Source organism: Rhinolophus sinicus, chromosome 9, assembly GCF_057876585.1.
Source record: "Rhinolophus sinicus isolate RSI-liver-muscle chromosome 9, RSI-T2T, whole genome shotgun sequence".
Taxonomy (NCBI): domain Eukaryota; kingdom Metazoa; phylum Chordata; class Mammalia; order Chiroptera; family Rhinolophidae; genus Rhinolophus; species Rhinolophus sinicus.
Genome location: NC_142509.1, coordinates 30868695 through 30889102, shown reverse-complemented (window position 1 = coordinate 30889102; position 20408 = coordinate 30868695). Strand labels below are relative to the sequence as shown.

Genomic DNA, 20408 nt, shown 5'->3' with positions numbered 1-20408 from the left:
TTTTTGCTCCAGAAGATGCATTAGAGCTGATGGTCCGGCCAGGTCTTATTTTCGGGGAAACACAGTACTAGAATGTCCTTTCAGCTTTGATCACCTAAAAATACTATATATAAACTCAGGAAGGGAAATGAAGAAAGTTTTTCCCGTAGAACTAACCCATTCTTTTTCATCCATCCAGCCCCTTAAAACACCATCCAGAGCCTGACCATACTGTTATGCCAGAAAGTAAAGAGGTGCTCAATGATGAGGATAAGTCAAAAAACTATAGCAGCCATCATGAAGGGGCTTCCCCCAGCCAAATATGAAAGAACATATCAAAATAAATAATGGTAATGAATCATATAATCCACTGAGGAAAAGAGAAATCCATTTTTCCAAATTTATACAGATATAAAGATTAAGGGAGATAGATAAAATACATACATACATTGGGGTGGGGTGGGGAGGAAAAGCTCTTCTTTGCAACAGAGTGCCAACTAATAAAAGTAGAGGGAATGGTGGCATTTGAAAATTAACATTACATCCATAATAGTAATAACTGATTTAGACAAGGACCACCAGCCAAGACAGGCTAAAACAAGTGAGTCAACATTTGATAACAAACAGGATAATTATACAATCTCGTTGGACCTGACCACAAATTATTAATTATAAAGGCAAAGTTAACAAAGACCATAATTAATAAGTATTTATTAATTTACAGTGGAGAAACCACCTCCAACAAGTGATCAAAATTAAAAATGGGAACCTGAAGTCATGGGCCTCCTGCTATGAAACACTGAGAAGGATACAACATCACTTCTATGGTATTCCTACTAGAAAGCAGGACCTGAACCTAAATAAGAGGAAACTATCTCAAATTGAGGGCCTTTATTTAAAACATAAGGCCTGAACTCATCCAAAATGTCAATGTTGAGAATGAAAAAGAAAAGCTAAGAACTCTTCTAGATTTAAAGAGACATGTAAACAAAATATAACATATGATCACGGATTGGATCTTGGGGGAAGGGAGGTTAAGTGATAAAGAACATAATTGGGACAACTGATAACACCTGAGTTGAACTACGGATTAGGTAATAGCAATTTATCAATGTTAAATTTCCTAACTTTCATAATTGTAGTGTGCTTATATGAGAGGATATCCTTGCCCTTAGGAAATGTACACCTAATAAAAAAAAAATCTCAAGTGTGTTAATGACTCTTAGGTGGTTCAGGGAATAATACACACACACACACACACACACACACACACATACACTAATTATAAAGCAAACTGGGCAAAAGAAAAACTACTAGTGAATATGTGGCAAAGGATATATGGAGTCCATCGTGTTACTCCTGAAAAGTCTCTAGCTTTGAAATTATATCAATATAAAAAGAAACAAGCGATTTACAAAGTTGTATTTTTATAAAACTGTGTGTGAAAGCGTTCTGAGAACTACAGGAAACGCTCCGAGTATCTGGCATGACACTTGGGTGTCTCACAGCGCCCTTGACGCTGTTCCTTCTCTTACCTTTCTAACAGATTGTGGATCGCTTTGAAGAGCAGCGTCCGACATTCATAGGAAAGGCCATTTTCCCAGAGTCCTTCTTCCACAACTGAAAAAACAAAACAAAACAAAACAAAACAAAATGAACCAGTAAGCAGGGCATCAAATAAAAATAAAAGAAACTTCTAAAACATTTTTCTAAAGCAAAGTGAATGAGTGAATGTAAATAAATCATCTCACACTGAAAAAGAGAAAAGAATTTAAATACTTAACCAAAGTTATAAAATACTTTTGTACAAAAGGAAGTATGTGTTTAGATTTTAAAGTCTTTGAAATGCAGTCATGGTACAACCCCCCCTCCCATAAAAGTCTTTCCAACCTGCTTTTTAAAGCTTGAAATTATTCAAAATTCTCAAATTAATCTTTCCTACCTTATAGTGTCACAATGGCTAATTTTGTTAAAGTTCTATTAGAGGTATTTTAAAAAGAATTAATACCAAAGTTGTCATATGTATTTTCAGAGGGAAAATTAAAACGAAAATATATCCAAAAATGTCAGAGTTACACAAAATTTTCTAAATGTTGAAAGCAGTATATGAACAGGATTTTAAGGACATGGTTTTAGGGAGAATGACAGGAAATTAAAACTGAATATAAAATCAATTTATTTCCTGAATTCATAATTTCATTAGTTTGACATTTGGGGAAATATCGTACTTGCCTTTCAAATATATTATAACACTGAGCCACAAGTAACTCTAACACCAAGAAAATCCAACAGACTAACAATATCCCATGCATTCCTAACATTCTTTTCATATATAAAAAGATGTAAAACACCCTAGAGAAGATGGCTAATTTTCTTTTAAATTATATTAGTTCAATTCAAGATAGCAAAAACTTGGAAGGATGGAAACATTCGCAGAAGAAAATTTCCTCTCTCTTTTACTTGTTATCTTGACAAAAGCATTCACCAGAGAAAATTCTGACAGAGAATTAAAACACGTTAAACCCACAATGCATTTTTAATGCTTTTATCACACTAATAGACATCTCAAAATGCATCTGCATATTCTCCAATCAGAAAGAATGTGAAGAGTGTATTTACATTCATAAAGTTTATCTAAAGGACTTTTTTTTCATGATAAAACCGGGTATTTTTTTGTCTTCATATGCCAAATAACTTTTATTTTCCTGCCTATGTGGCTCATCATGATTTACCAAATTTTCCCAAAGCAACCTCTGGCAGACATATTTGATTCATAACTACAGAAATGGAAATAAAATGCTACACATAAGCAAACATTCAACTAATAACAGATTGTCTCTATTCAGGAGAAACCATCCAAGTTTTCTACAGTTCCCTGAAGGTGTCATGAATCTCTGTCTTCACACATTTACCTTTTGGGTAGAGCTTTTCCTGGATAAGAAAGAGTGCTAACATTTCAATAAAAGAAATGCCCCACATTAATTTGCTTTCTTTTCCTAATGAGTCTCACTGACTCTAAGATACCATCAATTTTAACATGCACCATTATTTTATGTATCATTGGGGGTAGATGGGTGGGAGAAAGCTGCCAATTAAACTATAAGATAGTTCTTATCACTTACAATTTTTAATTTGTAATTAAAGAGCTCCTTTAGATTTAACGAAATATATTTTTCAATTATCATTGTACAAATAAAACAAATAATATATTAAAAGAAATAAGTTAAAAATTAATAAAACTTCATCAATATTCAAAGTCTAACTCTTCTGAATAACTCTTCAACTCAGTCACTCATGTCACTATTTTCCTACATAATCGTCTTTCATGCCATAAAAAGTATCGGTGATGCAGAATTTGTCAAATGGGTATCCAGCTCTTCTTTCCAAGATTTTCTTCTAAGCTAATAACACCTACTCTGCACATTTAAAAAAAAAGATCTTTGATAATTAAAATCTTTAAACATACTTTAAAATAGAATTACGAGCCTCAATAAATTCCTAAACGAAATTATGAACACTGTCATTTGCTTCAACCATCTTTCTTTTCCTTTTACTTTCTGTTTTTCTTGATATACTTGAAAACAAATCCTACTCCTACATACTTTGGTATACATCAAATCAAATCTAAACAAAGTCTCTCAATTGTCTCTCAAGTTATACGAGTATCTCTTAAGTCTCCTTAATCTATAACAGCTCATCTCCTTTTTTTCAAACATGCCAGTAAGTTATTGAAGAAGCCAGGTCAGTTGTCTTACAGAAGACTCACATTCAGGTCTAATTGCCTCCTCCTATCATATTTTAACGTTGGTGCTACTTTGACCTTAACAGAAATAAAAGGGAAGTTCTCACACAACAACCAGAACTGTTTCTTCCTCAGATGGTCCTCAAATACTCTGCTAACTGAGATGCTGAAGATGTGTAGCTGTTCGGTAATGTAACATGGAATACTCAACAAGTTGGCTCACGCACAGTCAATGATGACTACATCATAATTTTATGATTTTATCCTGATTTCAACAATTTTAAGATAGGTCTTAGTACTGATTTTTTTTTTTTTCAAAGAACAAATCTTTAAAGAGCAATTACAAAAATAACCCTACAACTAACATCATACTTAATGTTAAAAAAAACCAAACACCTGAATATTTTCTCCTTAATATCAAGAACAAAGCAAGGATATCTGTTCTTACCACTCCTATTTCACAGCACAGTGGAAGTCTAAGCCAATACAATAAAGCAAGAAAAAAAAAATATCCGGCATACTGACTGAAATGAAACAAATACAAGGGTCTCTATTCACAGAAGGCATGACTATTAGAAAATCTTAAAGAATCAACAGAAAAAAGCTACTAGAATTAAAATTGAGTTTAGTTAGATCACAGAATATGAGGTCCATAGACACAAAACAATCATATTTCTATATCCTGGAATGAATAACTAGAATTGGAAAAACTTTTAAGCACCATTTACAACAGCACCAAAAAAACATGAAATTCCTGGATATATATCTTACAAATTATGTGTAAGATATATATGCTGAAGACTACAATACCGACGAAAGAAATAAAAAAGACAAACAAATGCAGAGGTATATACTGATTGCAGACTAGAAAATTCATTAATATGTCAATTCCTCCCAAAACAATCTAGAGTCAACTGAATTCCAATCAAAAATCTCTGCAGAATTTTTGAAAATAGAAATAGACAAACTGAATCTACATACTTATGTGAAAAAGCAAAGGAACCAGAACAGCCAAAATAATGTTTAAAAAAAAAAAAAAAAAAAGCTGAGAGACTTACCCCACCTGGTTTCCAGATTTACTATAAAGCTAGAATAGACAAGACAGTGTGGTACTAGAGAAAGGATAGACATACAGATATACACCGATAGAACCAAACAGAGACTCCAGAAACAGACCCACAATTAAATGATCAACTGATTTTCAACAATGCGGGCAAAGGCAATTCAGTAGAGAAAAAAAAGTCTTTTTAAGAAATGGTGCTGAAATTAATGAATGTCCCTACACAAAAAAATTCAGCCTCAACCCCTACCTCACACCATATAGAAAAATTAACTCATAATGGATCACAGAACAAAATGCAAGACCTAAAACTATAAGACTTTGAAAATACAGGAGAAACTTTTTATAAGCTTAAACAGGCTTCTTAGATATGACTCCAAAATGTGATCCATAAGGGGGAAAAAATGTTAAATGGAGCTTCATCAAAATGAAGAACTCTGCTCTTCAAAAAACATGAAAAAGTTATGTTAAGCTATGGAAAAGACAGTCACAGATGGGGAATAAGCAGTTACAAATCACATATCTGACAAGGACTTGTATTCACAATATGCTATTCTTGAAAAAAAAAATCTCAAAACACAACACTAAGAAAAAAACAATTTTAGAAAATGGACAAAAGATTTGAGCAGACACTTTGCCAAAGAACATATATGAATGGCAAATAAAAACATGAAAAGATGTTCAGAACCTCACTAGTCATTACGGAAATGCAAATTGAAAGCAGAATGAGAGATCACCCATTAGAATGGCTTTTAAAAACTGAAAATACTAGTGAGCATACAGAGTAACTGGAACTGTCATATACTGCTGAGGAATGCAAAAATAGTACAGCCATTTTGGAAAAGTTGACTTGGGCAATTTTTTCTTAAGTTAAATATATACTTGCTATATAGCCCAGCAATATGCCCCTTAGACATACAGTCAAGTTAAGTAAGAACTTATGTTCACATGAAACACTGTAGCAAACGTTTATCATTTTTATCATAATTGCCCCAAACTGGAAACCATCCAAATGTCCCTCAACTGAAAAAAGGACAAACGGTAGAAAATCCATACAATGGAATACTATTCAAAAATAAAAGGAACTACTGACACAGTCAAAACATGAATGTCACTATGCTAAGTGAAGAAAAAGGCATATTACAAGGGCCACATGTTGCATGATTCACTCATATGACATTCTTGCAAGGGCAAACTTAGGGTAATGTTAACTGCTCAACGATATCCAGGTATGGGAGCAGGGGGAGGTTGGTAACAGAGGACATCGACATTTAGGGGGTGACGGAACTGTTCTACATCTTGATTATGGTGGTGCTTACATACCTGTGTACATTTCTCAACACTCGTACAACTATATACAAAAAAAAAAAAAAAAAAAAACAGTAAAATTTACTCACGATCTTTCACTGCTCTAATTTACATACTCATTTTACTATTGGACAAGGCTCTGGACCTGAACCATAATGAATATGCTTACGTTGATTTTTTTTACATTTTTAGTGTTGAAACTGAGAACAGGATGTGAATCCAAAGGAGTGCTACTCTAAACTTATGCACACTAAACATAATTGTTTTTATCCAAAGTATATAGTGTCTATTCATTCATAAATTAAAAGCAAAAAGAACAAAAAACAGTTTCAGCAACAAGACATAACAGACCAAAGTAGTCCTCAACAACACAATACACTATTAGTTATATTAAGTATTTCATATGAAATACTGTAAATACAAATAATACTGAAAATTATTTTTAAAGTACCTTTATTAATATACTTTTTATATGGCAACTGTCATATCTTCTTTCTCATATCTTTATATTATATGAATATATAGTACTATATAAATTAGTACAAACCAATTTAATCGCAGAAAGGGAAGAAAACAATAATATTAAGTAAAACAAATCACTCTACATTAAGCTTTTGTTTAAGAAAAGTATACTATAGCTTTAAAAAAATAGAAAATTATGTACTATCCTTTAAGTTAACCAGCAAAATTTAAAATATAAGTCAAGAGAGATAAGTAAACAGTGTTTGGACTTCACTGAACGTTTAAAATTCCCAAGTCTTACATATTTTATTAAAGATTCAGGAACAGTGAATAATTTAGCAGAAGTCAACTACTTAATGTGATCAAAGATTTAATCACTCTAATAAATACTATGAATTTAGGCTATGAATTTAAAGATATTACATTCATTTGCTAATCCTTTTAATTTACAGTCCATATTTGTGGAAAGGAACGTACGTTAAATTCACGTACAGAATTTCCAGAAACACATGTATGTTTCAATGAATCTCTAAAATTCCAAAATAAGTTAAATCTAGAATAACATTTTTGGAATCTAATAATAGATATTTGGCCAACATTCACCGGCCAACAGTTCTTGGCCGTTATGCCTCAAGCACCAGGCTAGAAATTAGGAATGTTCTCAAAAAGCTAATAAAGACTATGAAAACCACTGTGAGGCAAAAACTACTTTGAATACTTTGTAGAACATGAAAAGTATTTCATTTCAAACTGATAATAAAATAACTTAGAGTCACGACTGGTATTCTATCCAGAAAACAATCTCATCTTCTGAGGTTTTATTGTGTGCCAAACTTTGAACCAAGCACTCCACAAATGGCGGGAGGCATGCCCTTTTCGCCATCACACCACGAGACGAGTAAAGAACATGTGGCCTTCACATGTGGGCTTCACAGCCAGTCAGCATCCGACTTCTTCCTGTCCCTGGGATTGCCGATTTCGTGACTTCTGGTTGTAGTCAGAGATGGTCAGCCCTAAGAGGAGCTGAAAAGACCGGTTCTCTCTTTTCCATCCTCTCTTGCAATGTGAACTCTACTAGATGCTGCCGCACCACAGCTTTGACTCTGGATCTAGTGACACAAAAGGAGTGGAAGGAGAGAGATCTTTGTGTTGGCCCTAGAAATCGAGGTGGAAAGAACCAGTTCTGGTGCTAAAGCAGTAGAAGCACTGCAGCATCTCTTGCTTGGTGGTGACAGCACTCCCTTCTCATCAAACCAATTATGCAGCACTGATCCTAGATGTGCCAAATAGTTCTGTGAACACACAATATCCTTTTAACCAACTCCTTTTCTTAGTTTGCAACTAAGAATTCTGACCAATACAGTTTATTCTAATCTCCATTTTATAAATGAGAAAACTAAGGCCTAAAAATCTTAAACTTGCCCAAGGTCACATAATCTACACGTCAAACACAGCTATCCTCAGCAGCTCATAGGATCAAATGTATTTTTATAATATTTCTACTTTTATAAGTAGTAAATAGATGAATTATTACATTAATTAAACTCCTCAAGGGAGTTTATTTTCATAGCTGCAGTGACTAAGACATTTCAGACAAACGTGTTGCGTTGACCTGATATTATGTGTGCACATCTTTCCAATTTCACTGGAATTAGCTTCAATTTAAAATCTCCTTATATCTAATTAAGAGGATTAGTGGCAAAGAAGAGATTCAAATCCAAGTATTCTGGTTCTAACACCCATGCTCTTTCAATGAAATCACTCTTCTCCATAGGGTTAGTGTTAAGTTAACCCACGTCCCCCCTTAGTACTGGCCAGAAAGAAATTTCAACACTGAAGTTAAATTACCCTTTGGATCTACAATTTGCACTTTAAATGAATGTTTTCTAAGTAGCCGCAAGTAATCTTTTCAAAAGTTAAACGAAATTGCAATTGCTTCTGCAATCTGTACAGCTCCATGGTAAAGTCAGCAAAAATCACATGACAGCTTTTTAAACTAATTCATCTGAGACATCCTCTTCCCAAGGGTAAAATTTAAACCAACACTTTCATTTGCTTGATACTGAGATTCTTCAGAAAGAATCCTCTTTTTTGGGGGGAGAAGGGGTGCAGGAGGGAGGCCAGAGAGTAGTTAGTCTAGGTTAAACATCTATAAATGACATGAGATGCACTTACTACTTAATTCCCCCTCTCCCTTCCAAGAGACGGAGAAGAAAAGCAACTGACAAGTTTATAAGGCCTGCAGGTGCTAAGCTGAGGCCTGTCTTTAGGAAACCTACAATCTCCCCACGGTATACTGTCTCTGTAATTTTTTTCTTTAAAGCCTTTCTAATTCTTTTGATCTCTCAAGTTTCAACTTAAATGCTTATTAATTATACAGGAAAGTAGCAAGAAGACTATCTCTATAGACTATATAAATCGACTTACGTATAATAGGAGAACTTTTTCTAAAATTTTGTTAACAGTCTCAGAAAAGAAAGCACTAGGAGACCCAAAATGTGTGTACAATAAGTGAGTGGCAAGAATCAACCAAAACATGGCCGGCCCAATGGCTCAGGCAGTTAGAGCTCCATGCTCCTAACTCCGAAGGCTGCCGGTTCGATTCCCACATGGGCCAGTGGGCTCCCAACCACAGGGTTACCGGTTCAATTCCTGGAGTCCAGTAAGGGATGGTGGGCTCTGCCCCCTGCAACTACAAAAACGGCAACTGGACCTGGAGCTGAGCTGCACCCTCCACAACTAAGACTGAAAGGACAACAACTTGACTTGGAAAAAAGGCCTGGAAGTACACACTGTTCCCCAATAATGTCCTGTTCCCCTCCCCCAATAAAATCTTAAAAAAATAAAATAAAATAAAAAGAATCAACCAAAACAAAGAACTCCTAAATTAAAACATTCTCCTGCTGTTATGTGGTCTATTATAGCCAGACTAAAACTGAAAAAATAAAACTAAGTACCACCACAGCTGCCTATTTACAAAAAAAAACCCCTATTTTGGCACTAAAGTTATCTCTTAAATTGCAAAAGCTATAATCAGAAATTTTTTAATTGCTGTTATTCAACTTTTTAAAATATAGTAAACCTCATAATCAAATATTTAAACTGCAAAAGTACTACATAAATTTTTTTAGCAGAAGACAGTGTTTTAGAAAGGAAAATTTAAATAGCTGTAATTATTTAGTGCCCAAATTATTTTTTAAAATCCTCACAGATTGTAATACAAAACTTCTTTCAACTTTGCAAAACATGGCTCCTTGCAGAATTAATAAGCTTCTTTGAAAGAAAACCCATATAAAAGGTTCAGGAAAAAAGTCAATATGGCAAAATATCAAAGCAGCATACACTTCAATAATTTTGTGTTTCCCAGCAGAGATCTTGGAAAGATACCGCTTCCAAGTCGACAAATGAAACTGACATACTTGACTTGAAGGGGGAAAAAAACGGGAGAAGGGAGAATGGAACAGGATAGGGAAGAACACAAAGATTGTGAAACCTTGAAGAAATTCAAGCTCATCCTTTTAGAATTCAGGTCACCCTGCCTTACACAGTTTAAAAGTAGAATTACTTTCAAAGAATACATATTTCCTCTGAGCTATGATACATATTTCCTTTTAATGTATCATATTGCAGCAACAGCTGAAATGAACGTCTAGACATCAAAAACACTTCTTACTCCCACCTACTGCTTTTTTACCTCAGGCATCAAAACTAATGAAACCTATTATCCAGAACATTGAGTTCAGTAACCACATTGAACATTGCAAATATTGGAGGGGGAGGGGCACTGTCAGGGACGGCACTCCTTACTCAGCCATTAAAATTACTGAAAATCAAATTTTGCTCCAAACTCCAGAAATACAAATAGATTAAAACTAGGCACATGAAACAAGAAGATTATTTCCCAGTTACATTTCAGTGACAAGCTGCTAAAGATAGAGCAGTTCCGACACCAATCTGCTCCACTGCCTTTGTTTTCAACCTTTATCTGAAATAGATAAAGCACACTAGTTTTTTTCTGTTCTAAATTATTAAATTTACTATCTAAGAATTGTACCACAGACAATATAATAAGAAAACATTTATTAACTGAATATTATGGGTTGTATCAAAGGAAATATTTTAAAGATAAATATATAATTTTGAAGTATCTGCTTTCTTAAAATTGACTTACAAAAACTGGGTAACAAAGTAGCATAATGCTACATTAATTCTGAAATGTAACATTATGCCCATAAAAAATCCAATTACATACACTATTGACTGATCACAGTTATGCCACCATTGATTGCCTTGTAAAATCTATATTTGAAGTCATTAATAACTAAATGGACTTATTACTTAAATCAAATTCAACCCACTTAGAGCTCTGACTTCCCTGAATTGCTTGCGGGTGTAGAATATTTGGTATCACTTAACAAATCTATGTTGAAAATGGATTTTAGCTTCCCCAATGTCAATTCATCAAATGAGAATTAGGGATAGAAGATGTGTATCAAAATGCTCCATTTGTTTTGACCTATTTGCAACTTGAAGTGATTATGAACATTGATAATGTTCATCAGACAGAAGCAGAGTCATGATTCAAATCTTAACAGTATAATGTCTTACTGAGGAATCTAACAGCAGGAGTTCTCTGCCAGTTGCAGAATAACCAGAATTTTAATGATGGTTTCCACACAGCATTGTAGCAATTGAGACATGACCCAAGTTAGCATTTCAATGGATCACAGGACTCCATGTAAAGCCACTCAACTTTAAATTGAAGGAGACCATAAAACTAAATTTCTAGATAAACTGAACAAGACCTTCAAAAGACAATTGCTACAGAAAACACTCAGGCTACAATGTTACTTTAATAGCTACAGAGTGAAAAGGAAATCTTGCACAATGGCTATTGACTTCTAAGAATGAAATTTGCCCCCATTTGATACTCCTTTTAAAGATTTTAAAATAATTTTTACATTTTTATCCTTCAATGCTATTAATATACTCTACATTTTTTTATATAATACACTTTAAAAAACATAATATCCTAAGACAACCATTAAAATAAACATTTTCTTAGATTGCTGGAACAATTATTATTTTTTTCTTTATTCTGTGTATTTTCCAGATTTTCTTCAATGAGCATCGTATTTGAAATAGATTTTTAAAATAAATACTATTTTTATATAAATAGTATTTTAAAAATAAAATACTATTATTTATTAAATAGCTACATGCTTTTAAAATGCTACATGCTCAGAAATTATAAGAAAGATCAACATTACTATGACAGGAACCACAAGATAAAATTAAATTTACAGAAAGAAAACGAGATATATGGTTCAGTTAGAATATTTATATTTAAATCCATAAATACGACAAAATAAACATTTTATAAACTTCCTGTTAAGACAATGACTCTAATCGGGATGACAACTATTGATTTTAACACTGGCACAATTCAGCAGGGAAAACGAAAAACACTTCCTCCCACTCTTCAGATACAACCTGATTTGAAATACACACACGAGCGCATACGCACGCAACACACACACACACACAGATTGCTACTAAAATTCTGACAGGGCAAGTCCCCAAATTGCCTTTTACACTAAAGCTCAAACAGTTGTCTGTCACTGCCATTACAGTGAGTAATCCTTGCAGCTGTAACTGTTTGAAATGCAGCTGTCTTGTTGGCATTCTCTCCCCACCCCCACTCAGCCAGCATTTCTGTTCTTGCTACAATAATCTTAAAGAGCATTTTACAGGAGGCTTAGCCCTGGCTGAGGGCACTCTACGGCGTGACCGAGAGAACATGGAAACACGATTCATTAGACACGCCTGGAGTGATAACAATGGTGCTGCTTCTTGCTGCCTTTCATTTCGTACATCAGTCTGAGACTAATGCATTCTCGTTACACAACAAGCGCATTTATAGACAGGAAAAAACTGTAATCACCTTTGATTAAGAGACAGCATATTTTTCCTATATGAGCCGCCAGCCATACCGACATAGTAATTATTTTTTAACTGACAGGTTAAAATAGCAAATGTAGCAAAAATAACATCTGTGTGTGTGTGTGTGTGTGTGTGAGAGAGAGAGAGAGAGAGAGAGAGAGAGAGAGAGAGAGAGAGAGAGAGAGAGAGATGCCTACTATGAAGACCTCATACACAAAGGTTTCTCTAGACCAGGCTCAGTGCCGTATCCTTGAGACCTGATGGGCACCTCGGCCTGTGTTGAAGCCACACAGTCTGTGGCAAATAAAGTAGCAATATCATTCTACATACCCAAGTCTTTGGAGGTAAAAATTACAGAATTTTTGTCGTTTTAACAGTAACTTTCATTGACCTACCTTCTTTCCACTTCTTTCACAAAATTCAACAGCAGTATTAATCCCATTCTCTTTTTCCATTATCTTACTTTTACTATAAAATAATTTGTCTTCTCCACTTTTTCCATTATCTAGTTTTATTACAAAATAAAATAATTTGTTTCTCTTTACATAAAATGCTAGGCCAAAACAGAAAACCTAGCTTCTATTCTAAGTAAAACAGTAGAAGAATGCAATTTTGGTAATTTTGATTAAAAACAGGAATGAAGAATAATTATTTTGTAACAGTCTATCATTTAACCCAACTTCCATCAATCACTGCATCTGGCAAAGGTTTGAATTGTAAATATAAAAGCCCTAATTTAAACTGGAAAAAAAGCACAAGCCACATTATATTGACACGTTAAGTCAATTTTCTTATGGGATTTTGAAAAGTGAACTACTTCACACACCCATACAGCGGCAGTCTTTTGTGGGTTCACGCATATGTGTTGCTGGGTTGTTGTATATGGGGAGTTTGGTAGTTGACAGAAAAAAACATTTATTAGCCAGGAATTGGAAGATTTTAGTTAAACCAAAATAACAGAAAGTATTTTTTCAAGGTTAGCAGACTCTGCATAATTAAACATTTTAAAAAATGGTTAGTCTCTTTTTTAAGCTTTCTACAACACTACTATATTTTACGCTAAGAATGTACTACAAAACAAGCAAAACAATTTACACACCTGAAATTTTGTTAAAACAGTAAAGGACCAAATAAAAGCAAATAACAGAAAAAGTTAAGACTGGTTCACAAAACTTTGAGACCTGAAAAAAAGCTTTTTAAAAAAAAAAGATAATGTAGAATGAACACGTTTGTTGTAAAACAGAAAAATGCTTGAGCAATTTTTAGCTGCTGGATTTTAGAGTTTGCTGACCTGTGTTAGCATACCAGATTAGAAACTAGGAAATCTGCAGCCTATCTTTAACATGTCTATAAGTAGACCAGTGAGCTCTAATGTGCATTTAATTAAACACAGTGTGTTTTGAAGAGAAGTTCGACATGCACCTACCTCACTATATTAGAATTAGACAAGTTTAAAATTTTATCAGAAGGTGGTTTTTTTAGACGAGTCTGCCATCTTCCCTAGCTGCTGGCATCTAAAATAAAGGATGCTTTTACACACACACACACACACACACACACACACACACACACACACACACACATATCATAAGGAATAAAGTAACAAGTCTTTGATTACAGAGGACAATATCTATACAATTTCTACTCTATACGTTAAGTACACAAGTCTCTCTCTTTTGTTGGTCTTTTGTATTGTGTAAAATCATGACTCCCCAAAACTAATCAAAAATTATTTCTATAAGCTTTCCTTGCCATCTTTGTTTGGAAAATTCAAAATCATCATCAATATCAAACATGTCATCACAAAATAAATTTTATTTAAAAATGTCAGTTTAGATGAACTCTTAGTGTAATCAGAACATTTTACTTTTCAAAATGATTATTTGGTTTACACATGAATTTCTAATATATTAATCTGGTACTTAGAAGAATCACAAATTAATCTTCACTTTTAAAAGCCAGAATGTATAATTCTCCCCTTAGGTCTTCAAATTTAATTTACGCTTTTTTAATTCAAAACAACCTACTGGAAAACAATAAGTCGTTCTCAAAACTTTAAATTGAAACATATCCAGGAAAAAGTTGTCTTTATCCAAAACTTTTAACAAGTTAAACAGTTTCCAACTCATAAGCAAACATTTTATAAATGACCTAAATATTCCAACACTGCCGACACTTGTACTTCATTCCTGCAGGTGTCTCTGCACCAAAGGACTCCTCTGCATGAACACAATTTCTACAACTCCAAGTACTTTGGGAAATGAAGACCAGTTGTTTACACAGTGGTGTGAATGAGTTCAGTCGTATCTTCTTTCTAAACTTGGCCAGAATGGCATTGTGATTGGAGGGTGAAGTGACCCAGTAACTCTGGACGGGCACAATCTGGGTGGGGACGAGCTGAGCAGGCTCAGTGACACACGGGGCAGTGGCTTTCTTTCTCCCTGTGGTCGTGGGAGTTAAACGTCCTGTGGAAGGGTCCCAGCAAGTCTCTCTCCACACCTCAACTAGTATTGCTGCAGTTTTGTCCAGTTACACTTTTATTTTATATATAATGGAGTTCTATAGAGAGCTCACCTGAAACCGTAAATAAATCAAAGAGTTTGCAAAGAGGATAGAACTTGCAAACCACTAGAAAAGAAAAAGAGTAAACAGGACCAGAGACATGAAAGCTTGCATCACTCCACAACACTAACACGTCCCTGGTGCTGGCGCTTTTTTTTTTTTTGGGGGGGGGAGAATATTGGGGAACAGTGTGTTTCTCCAGGGCCCATCAGCTCCAAGTCGTTGTCTTCAGTCTAGCTGTGGAGGGCACAGCTCACACTGACCCATGTGGGAATCGAACCAGCAACCCAGTTGTTCAGAGCTCGCGCTTTAACCAACTGAGCCATCTGGCTGCCCCTCTGGTGCTTCTTTAGTCGTTATCTCTACTTTCTTTGAGATTCTGTCCAGCTCTCCAATTGCATGATTCTAAGGAGGTGCACTAGCATGTGGGAAAGCCTTCCAAGACACTCATAGATTGTGAGCATTTCAAATATTTACAGAATCAAGTCCTAGCCAATCTACTCATTCTCATCTCAAAACCGGAACCCAAACCAACACTAAAGTTAAGCATTAAATGTTAAATCAGCTTTTAATAGGCTAGCTTTAGAGTTTATCCACAAGTTAGAATATAACAGATTTTTCATAAGAAATAAAATACATTATTTTCCAAATAATTAACTTATTGGCCTTTTGGAGTGCAACGGTATTAACACTGACTTGTATTGTCAACTGATATTGGCCTATGTTGAGTCTCCTTTCCTCAGTTTAATAACTAGCTATTATAAAGCATAACAATTAAAAGTTACTTTAATTAGCATTTGCCACCTAAGGGAAAAGGAGAGTTTTGTTAGTGAAGGGTACTCAGGAAGCTTCTACGGTGTTCGTTTATTTCTGGCGGGAGCTATACACTAGATGGTTGTTGAACAATAATTCATTATTTTGTATGCAATTCTCCACTACAGCTCTCAATTTTTAAAGCTTATTTTCCTTTTTTTACAGTTGCCAATGAAGATTTTTATTCAAGCTTAAAGTAAAAATTTCAGTTTTAAAAAAATGAAGTACCAGATAAACTATAAAGTAGTTATCTTAATGCAGAAGTATCAAAACAAGAATATTTGATTCCCTTAGTGGTCTCTGCAAATTGGAGCTTAAAGAAATCTTTTCATATCAATTTGATAAAATAATCTGCTGACCACGGTCTGTCATTTTCTCTTACTGTGAGAGCTTTAGGGAGGATCTGTGCTGTTTTAACGCCAATTGTGCTTTTCTTTCTTTTCCCCTTCGCTGACTTTCCCGCTCTTCCCTGCTGCCAGCCTCCAATGGAAGAATTCCTGACACCCAAGCCTTTCTCTTCTTTGTGGATCCTGAAGGAGTCCACTCAAGGTAGTAATATATTATAGGTTTGGCTGGGCCTGACGTGGAACTTGGTACAAGACTTACTTGTCACCAGAGTCTTATTTTGGGGGTATTCCCACTCCTTTTCCCAACATAACAGCTGTGGTCACCATATTTATCCTCTACCGAAAAAGGGAGGGAATTTCAAAGGAGACGAAGGATGTTGTATTCAGCTGTTATGGGTTTTAAAAGCACAACGTGAACACGAGGCATTTGGCTTATTTTAAATGTGAAATTCTCAAAATGAAAAGTGCTTTTCCATAAAGGAAAACTGTTCTTAAACTAAAAAGGGAGGGGAGAGGGAAAGACTATCCACAGCACCAGTTTAGACTGAGGTTCAGTATGGCAGTATCTGAAAAACTGAGAACAAGTATTCCTTAAACTTATGTATCACCTATATGTCAAAATATTAAGGGCAATTAAGAGAAACGATGATGAGGTTTTAAACCCAGTTTAAGTGTGTCTGTAACCTGCTGAATTCTTCTAACAAGCTCAATTATCCTGTGAACTTCCAAAGTGGTTTTATCTGCAGATTTTTACTCAAGTACCTGTACATACTCCTTAAAATAACAATGAATACCCTAACTAAACATGCATATATTCAAAGGGAATCTTACCCCAAAGATGACTTAGCAATTCAAATGCTCATCAGATAGTAAAGAAAATAGTCAAAGGAGAAATGCAGTAAACGTGAAACAGATGTTGTTTGGACAGAAAATATACTAACACTCTGTAAAGTACAGATATCGCCAAGTTGCTTTTACAATCCTGCTTCATCAAGAAGCAAAAGCTTTTCACTGCTCTCACTGCTTTCACTCCGGGCTCCTGAAGTTCATTCTCCATGCGAGAGCCAAAGTGATCTTTTCAAAACTGAAACCACACCACAGCATTCTTCTCCTTAAAACTCTACTCCAACGGCTTCACATGGCACGAAACATGTCTTTAAACTGCCTACCATGGCCTACAAGATCCCACCTGAGCGCATCTCCAGCTACCTCTTCCGTTTTCCACTGGTTTACCAATTTCAATAGTACTGGCCTTGTGTCTGTTTCTACAACAAAGAGAGCTCAGAGCTTTTTCCCTTTTCCCTGGATCTGGCCGGCGTATTCTCAGGTCTCAACTCAAAGGTCATCTCCTCCCAGAGGCCTTCTCTAGCTAACCCCTCTAATCTAAAGTACCCCTTCCCCGTCACTCTCTTTCTCGTCAATTGCTTGTAGCACATGGCCATATGAAATTATCTGTGTATTTATTTATTGCCTGCCTTTTCACCCACACAGAAGAATACCACTTCCATATGCACACAGGGAATGTCAATACTTCTGTGCTTCCTATAAGGCACAGAACCTTTCACAAAGAAGAACATTCAAAGTGGAGCAAAAGGCAACCTGCCACCCAAAGACAGCTGAGTGGCACTCAGCTTTACATGACATGGCAGCACGGTATGGCCTGAGTCTAAGGATTCTGCCACTATGCAAAACAGCAAAACAAGACACTTCTATAAAAGACTTAGCTTGTTTTCCTACGGATGATTTAAGGAAAGTTGTATACATTCTCCAAGTTGTGATTTTTTTACTGTTTCCATAGAAACCAGATAGTCATAATTAAAAAACAAAAACATTTCTATAGAAACAAGTATAAATGAAAGATGTGATAACAATAAGATCTTATTTGAACCTATCATAATTAGCAAGATTAGAATGACAAATGAGAAGGATTCTTGAGAGGAAAAATCAAGAAAATTATGTTAAATTAAAATGCCTTACAATAATGACAAACTATCACAATTTATAGCAGGTACTGTCATGAAGTGAGCCTCCTACGGGTTTTGTGTGTTAAAATCTGACAATTCTAAATTATAAAACTTCTATCCCAATAAGCAACATTTACAAACAGAATTATTAACTCTTCATTCTACCTAAGCATAACTGATTCTAGTTATCAACTCTATAGGCTGTTAATTTTATTATTGATCAGGTTTTTTCACTGTTTTAAATTCACAATGTTCTCTAATTTCTAATGACTATCAGCCACGTTCTTCAAATTTGGAATAACAATATAAAAATCACGTTAATTATGGAGTGACATTAAATGTTAAATTCATATTTTTATTGACATGTTACTATACGTAAACAAATAAGATATAATAAATGTTATTTGTTCCATTCAGTGAGCCAAAAGTTCCTATGTAGTTATCTGAGCCACACCTACAAAGGCCCATCAGATTTTTTTATTTTTCTTTGAGGAGTGAAGGAGATGGGAGGGAAACGTGCAAAAAAAATTTGTAGGAAAATATTGTAGAGTAATTTCTGTGTAAAGTTTATCAGTTTCATATGATTTTCTTTCTGGAAAATCAGCTTCAATATCATTATTCTCAACTATCTATGACTTATCGTGAACACCTAATTTTTGCAATTTTAAATGTCTTTCTCAATAATTTTTAAAACTGAATTTATTTTTTAATCAAGTATAATTTAGACATATGAGAATCAATGATAAATTCTCAATTTGAGATATCATATTTAAAAGATGTCTTTTTATCTATTTGAGGATAACCCAAATATTATACTCTAAGCTAGATTACTAAAAATGAAGGTAAAGAGAGAAGAGAAAGAAACACAATGTTTTTTTTCAATTGACTCCACAACTGTTCACTATTTGTATTCCTGTTGTATCCTTCAGTCTGGAAAGAGCAAAGCCCCTTCTAACTTTCAATTAGTCATACACTGTCCTGTTTAATTTTTTTCTCTAACCATTTTGCCTTTTTGAAGGTGAACTTAAATTAAGTCAAAGACATATAATACACAGACAGTAATTTGGAACTGGATTTTTGCCTCTGCGAACCAGACATGACGCCTTGCCAAGGGAGAAACTCTTTATAAATAAGACCATTCATAAGATAGGAAGCATCAGCACATGGCCATTTACCTCCAGGGTAGTCGCCAAAACTTCAAAGCACCATTGAGCACAGCATCAATGCTTTTGTCTGAAAGAGCTCAGAGGCTATAAGTGATCTTGGTATCATTAAATATCTATGACTTTCCAGGGAACAAACAGGTTTCTTAAACTCACAAGCAACTGCCTAAGCATTTCTTATAAATTATGAAAATCACAGCCTCCTTCTTCTTTGAAGGTGACAGCACTTGTACAAGTTTAAGAAAGGAAAAAAAAAAAAATAACTAAAAACTCTTGGCCACACTGATATAACATAAAAATGTTTTACACTTGCTTTACTATAGTTCAGGTTAAGAACAACTATTTTAAAAATAAAACTCTCCAGATTGTGCAGTTTCAATTTTCCACTGCTCATTTTCTACGACAATCTGACCAAGAATTTCCCTGGGGAGGAGGGGAGATGATACTCACAAACCTCATTCTCAGGAAAATAAGTATCTTTGATAACATGTCCAGTTTTTCTGAAAATATTAGTGAAGAGGTAATGATAGAATAAACTGAAAGTCAGTTTTAGAAAAGAGCAAGTCAATCTCGACAAAAGGCCAGAAAGGACTTTCTGGGAAGAATGATAAGCATCTTGGAATCTCACTACTTCTCTCACACACTGAGCTCCAATCTGCAGCCGTTTCCCTCGGAGCCAATGCACTTGATGGGTGTGATAACAGATGGATCATTGTATCTGCCAACTTCCTGGGATGTAGTGTATGGGGACTGATAATTTAGTGACTACAGAAGTCCTACAACAGACAATGCAAGCAATCCTGGCATTCAGAAAGGAGCTGCATGCAGTCCTTTGACAGCCTGTAGGTGTTGAATATATGTGGATTATTATACAATGTAAGCTCTCTGCAAGTATCTATGCCACTTAAAAAAAACCCAGAAATTAAAAACTGGGCAAGCTCAGAACTGAATAGAAAAACAGGAAAGAACAAATATATCCTGTTTAAAGTAGCTTTTTCCACTTAAAAACACATGAAAAATATATACTGCTCAAAGGTCTAATAAGAGTTCCATGACCAGATTAAC

At 34.8% G+C, this 20408-nt stretch overlaps 1 protein-coding gene across 2 annotated transcripts in view; it reads right to left on the bottom strand.

Annotated features, from left to right (window-relative positions):
* Positions 1 to 20408, bottom strand: part of MED13L (mediator complex subunit 13L) — a 271629-nt gene that overhangs the window by 135011 nt on the left and 116210 nt on the right. For both annotated transcript variants that reach the window (XM_074321652.2, XM_074321653.2), the window contains exon 3: positions 1515 to 1599. In XM_074321652.2, coding sequence (XP_074177753.2) covers positions 1515 to 1599 — 85 coding nt within the window. The remainder of the gene's footprint in view (positions 1 to 1514; positions 1600 to 20408) is intronic.